The 12,019-nt window shown below is 40.7% G+C and overlaps 1 protein-coding gene across 9 annotated transcripts in view; it reads right to left on the bottom strand.

The window, feature by feature from the left end:
- Nucleotides 1–3,734: 3,734 nt before the first annotated feature.
- The window catches only part of R3hdm1 (R3H domain containing 1), a 137,030-nt gene continuing 128,745 nt past the window's right edge, over nucleotides 3,735–12,019 (bottom strand). For 6 of the 9 annotated variants that reach the window (XM_050161457.1, XM_050161460.1, XM_050161455.1 and 3 more), the window contains 5 exons: nucleotides 9,440–9,584; nucleotides 6,131–6,213; nucleotides 5,637–5,721; nucleotides 4,726–5,072; nucleotides 3,735–4,341 (listed from right to left, as the gene is read on the bottom strand). In XM_050161457.1, the coding sequence (XP_050017414.1) occupies nucleotides 4,216–4,341; nucleotides 4,726–5,072; nucleotides 5,637–5,721; nucleotides 6,131–6,213; nucleotides 9,440–9,584 (786 nt within the window). In that variant the 3' untranslated portion in view covers nucleotides 3,735–4,215. Of the gene's footprint in view, nucleotides 5,073–5,636; nucleotides 5,722–6,130; nucleotides 6,214–9,439; nucleotides 9,585–12,019 lie in introns of all 9 variants that reach the window. The other 3 variants (XM_050161462.1, XM_050161463.1, XM_050161459.1) reach the window with 1 other exon arrangement.

Here is a 12,019-nt window from a genome sequence, read left to right on the forward strand (position 1 = left end):
AGACACTTGGAAGCATCTCACCTAGTTGCATGAGATTAGAACAGTCTGGCCATGTGCTAGAATTTAAAGGCCACACTATATCTCAGTTTGGTGTAGAAAAAAAAATCTCTGCCACAAACTAGAATTCCAGTTTCAAGCAGATACCACTGTATAGAACCCTGGAGACAGAAAATATCATGCAAAACATAGGAAACATGGTATAATTCAGTTTAAACAAAGCCTTAGCAGGAAGAGGGCACGTACCAGACCAGGAAAGCAAAACCCAGCGTGGTGGCGCACATCTGTAACACCTGTAATTGGGAAGTAGAGACAGAAATACTGGGTGTCCAGTTATCCTTAGTTACATGACTTTAAGGCCAGCCTAGGCTTCATGAAACAGTATCAAAAATAACAGGTCAGGAGGGGGGCAAGGGCCCTAGCTGGCAAGACCTAGGAGATTTGTTTAAAATTTTAAAAAATAATTTATGTGCTTGTGTTTTAGGGGGTATGCGTTAAGTAACCACAAAGTTTGGACGAGGGCTACACATTCCCTTGGAGCATTGGACATAATCCCATTACTCGAGGTGAATCTCTATGCATTCAAAACAAGTCTGGTCTACATAGTTTAAGCCCAAACAGGACTATATACAGCCTATCTCAAAAAGTAGCATTGGGGTGGGGTTCGAGAGATGGGTTTAGTGATTAGCAATGCTTTCTTTCTTGCAGAGAGCCAGAGTTTGATTTCTAGCACCTACATCAGGCAGCATACCACCATCTGCTATCTCTACTTCTAGCCAAGGAATCTTCTGACCTCTGTGTGTACCTGCACATAGAAATAACTTTCTCCCTCAAATCTGAGGATCGAACCTAGGGTTGTGTGCTTGCTAGGTAAGTGCTCTACCTCGGAACTAAATCCCCAGCCCCAAAATTGATCTTAAAAAATAACAAACCCAAAACACAACTTTTGGAGCTGAAGTGACAGGTGTTTGTGAGCTGTCTGGCATGGGTACTGGGAACTGAATTCTAGTTCTTTTGACAGAGCAGCAAACACTCTTAATGACTGAGCAATCCCTATAGCCCCCTTAGATGATTTGTGTTGATGGAGTTATACATGATAAGATTTATACTGCTGCAAAGTTCAGCCTGAGTGTGGAGAGTGGCTGGTGAGGGTACTGAGGAATAACAGAGCCCTGGGGACCCTCGTGCCATTGTCCAGCCTCTCCCGACAACACTAGGCATGGTAAGATGACAAGCACCCCAGCTCTTGATTTGCATTTTAAAAAACTTTTATATCGGGAATCTACATTTGATTTTCACTACATTAGAGACTGATTACTCAACATGTACTGTGCAGGAGATAATGTTGGATTGTAAAGATACCCCAGTTTTCTAGGGTCATACTGTCTGACATCACTTAGAATTTTAGTCCTGGGGCAAGATAGCTCAGTGGGTAAAGAAGCCTGCCTCTAAGCCTGAGAACCTGTGTCAGCACCAGAACACATGGTAGAAGAGAACCTACACAGGTCCCTCTACCTCAAATGTAAGTAATTCTCAAAAGTTCTGTGCTGGGGTGTATGCATATATCTAAGGTACTCTGCAGTGAAGATGACCTTGAATTTCTGATCCTTCATTTCTCAAGTGCTGGGATTATGGGTATGTGTTATGACATTTCACTTATGCAGTGCTGTGGACGGAACCTGGAGCTCTATGCACACTGGGCAAGCTTGCTCTCTACCAACTGAACGACATCTCTGGCAGTCCCCAGGATCATTACTCTTGAACTGCAGAGCCAATATCAGGCAATGAAAGAGGAACTTGAACACAAGCTTTCAAATACTTTGACAGCAGTGCTTATTAGAGATAGCTATGTGGTGACTTATAGGTGGGTTGTACAGTGGTGTGGGTACTCTGTACAGAAAGGTATGATTACTAAAAATAATAGCAGGATGGTACAAGGTTTCATCACAAATCATGTGTTCAGAATGGTGCTAAATTAAAAGACACAAATTGCTTTTTAATAAAATTTTCTATACATTTTTAGAATACAGGTGGCTAAAACTATAGTAAGTGAAATCAGATTATTGTTTACAATCAAATCCAAGTATGTTACATAGTATATAAACCAGTTTCTATTGTTCTAGCTATGACCCATGGCTAATTTTATGTTAAATCTGGTTTTTCAAAGTCCCATGATAAACTGTATAGCAGAGGAAGAAAATCTTAATTCTGCTTCTTTGTGCTTTCATCTCTCGAGTGCTGGAATTATAGGTCTGTGCTGTCTTGGCCACATTTTATGTTTAATTTGTTCAAGCTTCATTGGAATATAGCTTAGTGACAAATTAATGATTTATTTTTACATTATATTTATTTCTTCATGCGTGTTATGTATGTATGTGTAATAAGGGATGCATGCCTACCATGGTATTCACATGGAAGCCAGAGGATGACTTTCAAAAGTTTGTTCTATGTGGTTTCTGCAGAGTGAACTCAGTAACCTGACATGGTGGCACGTGTCTTTTCTCGCCTGGTTATCTTTCTGGTCCAGGAGCATCAACATCATTATTATCTGAGATAGTCTTACTACGTAGACCAGGCTGGTAGAGAACTTTCAACCATTATCATGCTCGTACCCCAAGTGCTGGGATTATAGGCTCAAGTGAAATGTGTAAATAGGGGTTAGAGGCTTCTACCTGTTCAGTGTTCATCCTTTCACCTCGTGACCCCTGTATTTTAGTCTTCTTGAGGGTGGTCACTCTAAGTCTATGGAGGCTTTCTTGAGGACAACATCTTTATCCCTATCTTCAGAAAGCATATGACCAGCCCCCTCACTCCCGACAAAAAAAAAAAAAGACTTGAGCCAAGTCAGACCAGCAATAATTTCAGGTTGGTGGTTCAGGGTCTCATTTAGCCCAGGCTGTCTTCAAATTTGCCAAAGATGACCTTTTAATTCTTCTGCTTCCACCTCCCTAGTTCTGAGATTTCATGAGTACCATCACACCTGATTTATGTGGTGCTCGGGAACAAAACTAGGGCCAGCACTCAGGAGGCAGAGACAGGCAATCTCTGTGAATTTGAGGCCAGCCTGGTTTATGAAGAGAGTTCCATGACAGACAGAGCTATTATACAGAGAGACCCTGTCTTGAAACCCACCCCACCAAAAAAGAAATAAGTCAGAAACAATGCAGCCACAATGTTTTATGCTGGTGAAGGTTCAATGCCTTAGGTTTTCTTTTAGGGTCAGTTCTCAAAGCTTCAAGAATCACAGACACAGGGCCAACTCTGAGTAGCTGGGTACTGGACCATGAAGACTGCTGGGATGCAAGGTTCAGACCAGCTTCACAAAGACCTCCTGGCTGACCTCTGCTCAGGTCTTACTTAGCTGCTTTGTGCAGCAGTGTGGACATGCTACCTTGACTTACATCAAAGCACACAAGAATGGTGGGTTTTTATTCTGAGGTCTATTTTGACTGTTCACAGGACATAGGTCCCTCATTGGTGGGATCAAGAAAACTAACTTTCCTTGGCCTGAATGAGAGTATAGATCCTATTTTGTTGTCAGCTGTGACTAATTATTTTCTTACTGCTTTTGGCATCATGGGAAAACACACTGGCGCCCCAAGACAACTTTGTGGGGTGGGGTCTCTCCTTCTCCCTTTAAGGGTTCTAGAGATTGATATGCAACAAGTACTTTCATCTGATAAGCCACCTTACCAGCCCCTAGAGATGTTTCCGATTAAAAAAAGACAAAGTGAGTCTACATTTGTAAACATTTATTCTCTTGAACTGAAAAAGGCTTGAATCAGCACATTGTACAGCCTTGCAAAATTACACAGAAATTAAAAATAAGGTTCCTTGTTCATATGTTCCTTGTGCAATAAATCTTTGATGTCCAGTAATCTGCTGCAAACAATGAAAACAAAACTTAAACCACTTAAGAAGCTTTCAGCACTCGTCAAGTGCATTTCCTCAGGAGATAAAACATCCACATAGGAGAATGCAGATGAGTGGCATTGAGTTATTGGAAGGACACTTAAAAAAAAGTGGAATAATTTTCCTGCCTAGGATGATTCCTATTTCTTTTTAATCTAAGTGGTTTGATTAAGAGGCATTGAGAACATAATTACCTTACACATAATGGGCATACCACCTAAATGAAGAAGGAAGGACCCTGTTAGGGAGTTCTGGATTTCCTGGAAAACTTTTCTGTGTTTAGCAATTCAGTGGAGGAATAATCATCTATTTGTGGGTCTCCTTAGCACCCTCAGCAGCCCCCAAAGGATAGTTTTGACATGGTTTTGACTCGGTTATTCCACTCCTGCATTCTTTTTCTCCCAAAGTCTGAGTTGGTTCACACTGTGCTGGCTGCAAAAAGAAATACAGGTTGCAACTGGTTATAATCACTTTGAAGAATAATTTGCTGTACATAGAGCTTTGGATCTGATACAAGAATTCAGAAATATAAAACAAAATAACTATAAAAGTTAGGAGGCATCTGAACAGCATTTCCTTAGAAAAGCTGCCAACTCTGTATCATTCCTGTGTGGGTTCCTATAGTCACTGGGGTGAAATAGGTATATCCCCCTTCCTTAACTGGGTCCCTGGCCTTTTTCCAAAAGCTGTAACATGTGGCCACACACCCCAGGAGTCTCTATATTAACATCCGCTCCACATATTAAGCCAATCAGATGGGAGAGGGCAGGGGAACTATAGAGGGGTCCAAAAGTGGCTGGTTTACTGAGAACTTGCCCTTTCCAAAATGTGGAAGTCGTAGTGCTTCTTGCTCATTTTCAGCTTAAACTTGTTCACTGAGTGGATCTGCTTCTTCAGTGCACTCTGTGCTGCTGAAATGGAGGGGAACGTGGCTAAGACAGTGTAGGTAGAGGCCAGGTCACTGGGTTTAGAGCGCTCGGGGTTGACAGTGCTATCCCCACTGCCACAGCAGAGAGGATGACGACGTAGCTGGGGTTGAGACTGGGGGTCGCGGAGCCATCGGATCTTGGCGCCAATTTTAAAGAGTTCCCCAAAAAGTTTCTCAGCTTCCATTCGAGTTATTCCATCTGGTAGTTCTGTGATTTCCAAGACCTTGCCAACAACTATCATGGAAAAGGTGAGAGTTAATGCATACCTATCATAGAGACACTGGATCAAGAGTGTTGTTGTCCTAAGACACGGGAAACAATGATCTGACATTATGTAAACTCACAAAATCTCCTTTTCTCTGTAAAATAATTAAAACTCAGCATTAAGTGCTATGCTACTGATTTCAGTCTTCACTGATAAAGTATAGCATTAACCAGTGGTGTTCTCTAGAGCAGGTCACTGGGCAAATCTTTTCTGAGCTTCCCACTCCCAGTGTGAAATAAAGAGCACCTGCCCTCAGCACCCATCACTGCTCGGCAGAACTCAAATAAAGGGCAAAAGCACGGAAAGATGATACCGTCTCACTGCTCTCCATGGGTGAAAATGTGCCTTTTGTTTCCTTGCTACTCTGATATCTTTTCCCTGTAGTCCTCTTTTCTGCTTCTAAAGCTAACTGCCAAGGCCTCACATCACATCTAAGAACCTGAAGGTGGAACTTGTTTAAGAACTCTAGAAAAACGGAGCCCATTTTTGTGGTGTGGTGGGATGAATATTCAGACCAACATCTACTGACACACCTGCTTCGCCAGCTCCAAGGTCAGTGGATGCAGCTTTCTTAGCTTGTCTGCGTCCTCGGTTTCCATGCCTGCTGCCAGACTGACCCTAGAAAACAAGGAAGAGTTGCAAACTAAGTTGTGATATTTGAAAGCATAGCAGCTAAGCAAACATTGGGTTTTGTACTTGAAGAGAGATTAAACTAGTCCCAGGCTGGATCTGCTTTATAACATTGGGCCTCTACTGCACAGCTCACTAGGTCCTCCCCTGCAGACTGTCTTTCATAAACAAGGGCACTGTACCTGTGGCTACCACCATCTTCTGGTATCAGTCGCGAAGCAACACTTAGCCGTGCAGCTGCCACCTTGTCCCTTGCTCTGTTCTACATAGGGCCAGTGCTAACAAGTATCACAGAACTCAGCCAGTGCAGACAGCTGGCCCTAGCACCTCTGACATTCTCAAAAACAGTTAGGATGCTCGACCACAAAGTGTGTGGAGTAGGAACTGCTTGTCATACCTGTTGGTGTGGAATGTGTCCATGCAGAAGAGTAGGAGGGTTGTACTGTAGGGGTTGGCCAAGTAGTGGATACCTGGCATCTCCTGAAAGTCATTAAAAACACATTTTAAGGCCAAGCAGTGGTGGTGCATGCCTTTAATCCTAGCACCCCAAGTTCAAGGCCAGCTTGGTCTACAGAGCGAGTTCCAGAACAGGTTCCAAGGCTACACAGAGAAACCCTGTCTTGAAAAATCAAACAAACAAAAAACCCCAAACAAACAAACAAAAAAAAAACCCAAAACACACATACACACAAACCCAAAAAACTTTTCATGGTTCCCTCTTCTTGACTATAATGTACTTAACCAGAGTTTGTAAACTGTTCAGAAAGAAGATAAGCACAGAAAACATGTTTGATGGGAAACAGGTATTGATAATAAATGTATTTGAGTGTCTGTATGTGTGTGAATGCTAAATAAATTATGAGGGAGTATGGAAGCCACAGGACAACCTGTGGAAGTTAGTTTTTTCCTTCTAGTATGTGGGTACTGGGAATTGAACTTAGGGTCATTAGAACTGGAGACAAGTTCCTTTAATTCTTCAATTGCTGAGCTATCTTACTGAACCAGATGTACTTTTTTTGTTTCTAAATGAAAATATTCTTTAACTTCTTCAAGCAAGTGTAAGCTTCTGAAAGGAGAAGAATTACCGTCGTCAGGGTAACACCTGAGTAGAAAGGACAGGGGAATAGGAGAAGGGATGGAGAAATTGCATTGTATGCCCTCAAACTATGCATTTATTATAAAAAAGTTTTTGAAGGTTTTTTTTTTAAACTATATACGTAGATCACATTGGCCTCAAGCTCAAAGAAACCCAACTGTCTTCACCTCCAAAGAGTTGGTATTAAAAGTATACACCAGAAAACAGCCAACTTTTTAGTTCTGTGTATGTGTCTGTGTACATGAGTGCAGGTGCCCAGGGAGGCTGGAAGAGGGTATCATATCTTTTAGAGCTGGAGTTAAGGGGGTTATGAGCTGCCCAACTGGGAACCAAATTCAGGTCCTCAACAATAGCAGTATTCACTCTTAACTGAAAAGCCATCTCTCTAGCTCATTTACTTAAAACATCATTTACTTAAAAACAAAGTTCATTTATTTATTTACTATTAACTGCGTGTGGGCATGCACTTCTCATAACACAAGAGTGGAGGTCTGAGGACAACTGCAGGACTCAGTTCTCTCTTTCCATCAGGTGGGTACTGGGAAATCAAACTCAGGTTGTCAGGCTTGGCAGCAAAGTCAAGTGTCCTTATAAGCCAACCATTTACCAGACTTTCCTTAGTGTTTTTATGTGCCTGTGTGTCTCCTTAAGTGGATAGGAAGGCAGGTGTCCCAGGAAACCAGAGGTGTTGGATTCCCTTGGAAATAGACTTATAAGCAGTTGTGAGCTAGCTGATTTGGGTGTTTGGAACCAAACTCATCTTCTGTAAGAGCAGAAGAACCACTGAGACATCTTTCCATTTACTTCTGAACCATGGCAATGTATTACTTATTAAAAGATAAATTTTAGTAGGGTGGTGGTGGCATATGCCCTTAAGCCCAGAACTTGGGAGGCAGAGGCAGGCAGATCTCTGAGTTTGCTGTAACATGAAGGGGGCCTGCTTGTTGGGGTTTCTGTCCCGCCCAGTACCCCACAGCTGGCAAGCCCCAAAGAAAATCACACAGAGATGAGTTATAAAGCTGATTGGCCCATTAGCTCAGGCTACTTATTAGCTTTTGCAGCTTATATTAACCCATTGTTCTTATCTATGCTAGCCACATGGTTCGGTACCATTCTCAGTGGGCAGCTCACATCTTGCCTCTTCGGAGTCTGGGCAGGAGTGGGAAGAATCAACTTCCTCCTTCCCAGAATTTTCCTGTTCTCATTGCATCATTTCTATTTCCTGTCTGATATTCCCGCCTATACTTCCTGCCTGGCCAATCAAAGTTTATTTAAAAAATGATTTCACAGAGAGTCACCTGCCCCTGGAGTGCTGGGATTAAATGTGTGTGTCACCACACTCTTTTTATAAATGTTGTGAACATAGTTCATTTTTCCTTCCAGCTAGGAGTGGAATGGCTGAGCTGTGTGGCATGCTGTTAACTATAAGAAACCGCTTCCACTTTCTGCAAAGTGTTTATATTCTATTATAGTCTCATCACTAAAATGAGAAAGTTGCTTTCTCTGTATTTTCAACTTTCGGTGTTCGTCATACTTATTCTAGTGGGCATAAAATAAGGGCTCATTCTTGTTTTAATATAAATTTCTTTAGCAATTGGCTTTGTTGATTAACTTATCAAGGGTTTGATAGAAATCTATATATTGGTTTTTGAAATGCCTGTTTAACCTGCTTTACAAAAATCATATGGTGAATGCTTCCCCATTTAATAATTCTTTTTTTTTATAAAAAAAATTATGGGCAAATGTGTGTTTGAATCTGTGTATGAGTGCATGCCTGAAGAGGCCAGAAAGAGGGGTTGGACACCCTGGAACTGGAAGTGTGGGTCACCTAATGTGGGTACTAGAAAACCTTAGGTCTTCTGTAAAAGAAGTGATATACACGAGCATTCTCTCCAGTCCCATAAATGATAAACAGATGGTTCAGGGATTAGCATCTGCTGCTTTTCTAGAGTACCCGAGTTTGGTTCCTGATGCCCACGGCAGGCAACTCAAAATCATCTGTAACTCTAGCTCCGGGGACTCTCTGAAACTTTTGGCTTCTCTGGATACCTGCACTCACAAACAAACACATACCCTAATACATCATTTAAAACAAAAATTTTCAAAGCATGGCTCTAATATAGAAACAGTGTACCAAATGGCCAAATTATAATGTACCTATTTCTTTCTGATGGACATGTAAGTTTTCACCTTTTTCTTTTCTTTTTTTGGGCCCTAGGTAAATGACTTCCACAGTAGCTATTAATCATCCCCATGCCTATCTGTTCCTCTAAGTACCAATAATGAATTTTCTTTATTCATAAAGTGGGGGCACATCAAATTTTGTATAAATGCTTACTAAATCAATTTCTTAACAAGCAAACTATAAACACAGAACAAATATAAAACATTGTGTACATTACTATGAGGGAATTACTAAGTTTCTAATTAAGTATTAGCACCAAGACTGATAACACAAGTTTGATCCCTGGAACAAACTCCTGATTTTCACATGTAGCACACACTCATGCAAACTAAACAAATGTATACAGTTATACAGAGAAGAGTGACAGGTATCATGAGGATGGTTTACCGTTCTCTGAACCTGTGGCAAGATTCAGGAACACTTACCCTGCGCAGGAACAAAAGGTCTAGCAAACTGGGACATGATGGAAAGTGGCTGTCCTGAGGGACGGATGGTCTTCAGTGTTGACAGCTGAGCTGGTGCTGGTGACTGCACTGGAGAAATGATGGGGCTGCTAAGTTGAGGGCTGTGCTGCAATCACAGTAGAGAGGGAGATTAGGCAGTGTGCAGGCTGTTGAAAAGTTCCCATTTGGACAAATTTTTTATTCACTGAATAATAAATTGATACCTATTTAAAAAGTTCAATCATTATGAATAATCTTCACCTGCAAACACTAGCAACAGATTATCCCTATGCATTTGTGTTTACACATCATCATTACAAAAATGAGAACAGACTATTATATTGTTGAAACTTGCTTTGTAACTTGGCAATAATGTTGCTGCTTTTGTAAGAATATATATCTCAATCTTTTCTAAATTAAATGTTTACAAAATTTTATTTCAAAATAATTTCATTCTTGGAAAATAAGAGTATAATGCAAAGGATTCCTAAGTTTCCTAAATGGTGATTTTTTTTGCAGTCTTATTGTATAGCCCTGGTTTGCCTCAAATTCAATATGTAGACCAAGCTAGCCTCAAACTCATTTCTGATCTTCCCAACTCTGCCTGGGTTTCAGGCATGTGCTGCCATACCCAGGTTACATCTTCTTTATATTCATTTGCTTTCTCTTTTACAATTATATGACTTTGTGATTTGAGAATCTTCTGATATATATGCCAATATACCACCTTATGTAATCAGTAAAGTACACTTACAAGATCATTGCAATGGTGCAAGATGACAGGAATTTTTCAGTTCCATTACAATCTATTTTCTTTGAGAGCAATGACTTGAACCTAGGACCTCAAACATGCTAGGCTAGGACTCTACCACAGCTGACTGTTATGCTCTTGACCAATGTTTATACTACTTACCGACTGAAATGATGATGTGGAGCACAACGTATGCATGTTATTTTTTTTCCTAAAAATAATTTGATTGAGCAGCTCATGATACTCCTTTAGGAGAAATTAATAAGTGTCTAGTCTCTAAATATAATGACACTTTCTACTTTATTATTTTATATGTGTGGGTATCTTGTCCGCATGTACATAAGGTAGTACTATGTGCATGCCTGGTGCCAATGGAGGTCAGAAGAGGGCATCAGATCCCTTAGAATTGGAGTTACAGATAGGTGTGAGTTGCCATGTGGGGGGTTGAGAATCAAATCCAGGCGCTCTGGAAGAGCAGCCAGTGCTCTTAACTGATCAGCCATCTCTCCAGTCCATAGCAATTTCTTATAAAATCTTATAGGACCACCACTAAGAGATGAATAGTATAATACTACGACCCAAACTACAGAGTTCTTTCAAATTTTGACAAAGGCCCGAATAATGTCCTTTCTAATAACAGAGAAGCAGTAGAGTCCCCTACATTTCTGGAATTCAGACTAGAACCAGAGCTGTCCTGAGCTGGAGCTACTATGCTGCTTCTGCACTCTCTGATCCACAGGTTCTCTTTCAGAGAGCTGACATCTTTGAAGACTCGTTTCTAAAGTGTATTTTGACTTTTGTTTTTTTCTCCCTGATATAGGGGCTCAAGCTCAGGTTGGCTTTGAACTCATGATTATCCTACTTTAGAGCTCTAAGAACTGAAATTACAGGCATGTATCACCACTGTGCCTGGCTTGCTGTACCATTTTTTACTGAACAAAATCCCGAAAGTGGATTTGTAACTAGACTTTGTACCTTGCATTTTAGAAAATGGGAAAATGTCACCAATTGGCATTCCAAAAGGAGTTGTATTAATTTATACTACAACTCAGAAACTCTAAGTGAGCTTAAAGCTAGGTGTTTGCGAACATTTTAGATTATGTTTCACTGAACTTTCCTAATTTGACATATGAAGAACTTTAAGATTAGAATGAAGCTCAGTGTCAGAGTACTGCCCAACATGCCATGCATGTGGCCCTGGGCCTATTCCTCAGCAAAACACACACACACACACACACACACACACACACACACACACATACACACAGCAAACCCCCAAACCAAGTAAACATAGTTTAATTGTTTAATGGTCACTGGCCATTTACAGTTTGTTAGCAAATCTATACATAAACTGTCTGTGTTTACTTAGCTATGATATCATCAAATGTACTAAAAATTATTTTTCTCCTACTTGGTCTTTTAAAAAGTTCTAGTGTGCAGGTGGACAAATGGCTCAGAAGGTAAGAGGATTTGCTGTTCTTGCAGATTATCTAGATTTGGTTCCTAGTGTACAAGGTGGTGTACAACTACCTGTAAGCACAGTTCCAGTGAATAAGACATCTTCTGACCTGTGTTGTGTACAGACATACATGTAGGCAAAACACTCATAACACTTATACACATCAAATCAAATAAACAAATAAGTCTAAAAAAATTAAAAGAAAAAAAATCCTACATAAGTGTGGTGCTTATAATCTTAGCATTTGGAGGCAAAGTCAGAAAATTTCAAGGCCAGCAACCTGGCATGAATTGTGAGTTGTAGGCCAGCAACTACATAGCAAGAATCTGTTTCAAAACAAATAAATGATATT

This window comes from Alexandromys fortis, unplaced genomic scaffold (genome assembly GCF_014885135.2).
Source record: "Alexandromys fortis isolate MF-2015 unplaced genomic scaffold, M_Fortis_MF-2015_v1.1 scaffold_109, whole genome shotgun sequence".
Lineage (NCBI taxonomy): Eukaryota > Metazoa > Chordata > Mammalia > Rodentia > Cricetidae > Alexandromys > Alexandromys fortis.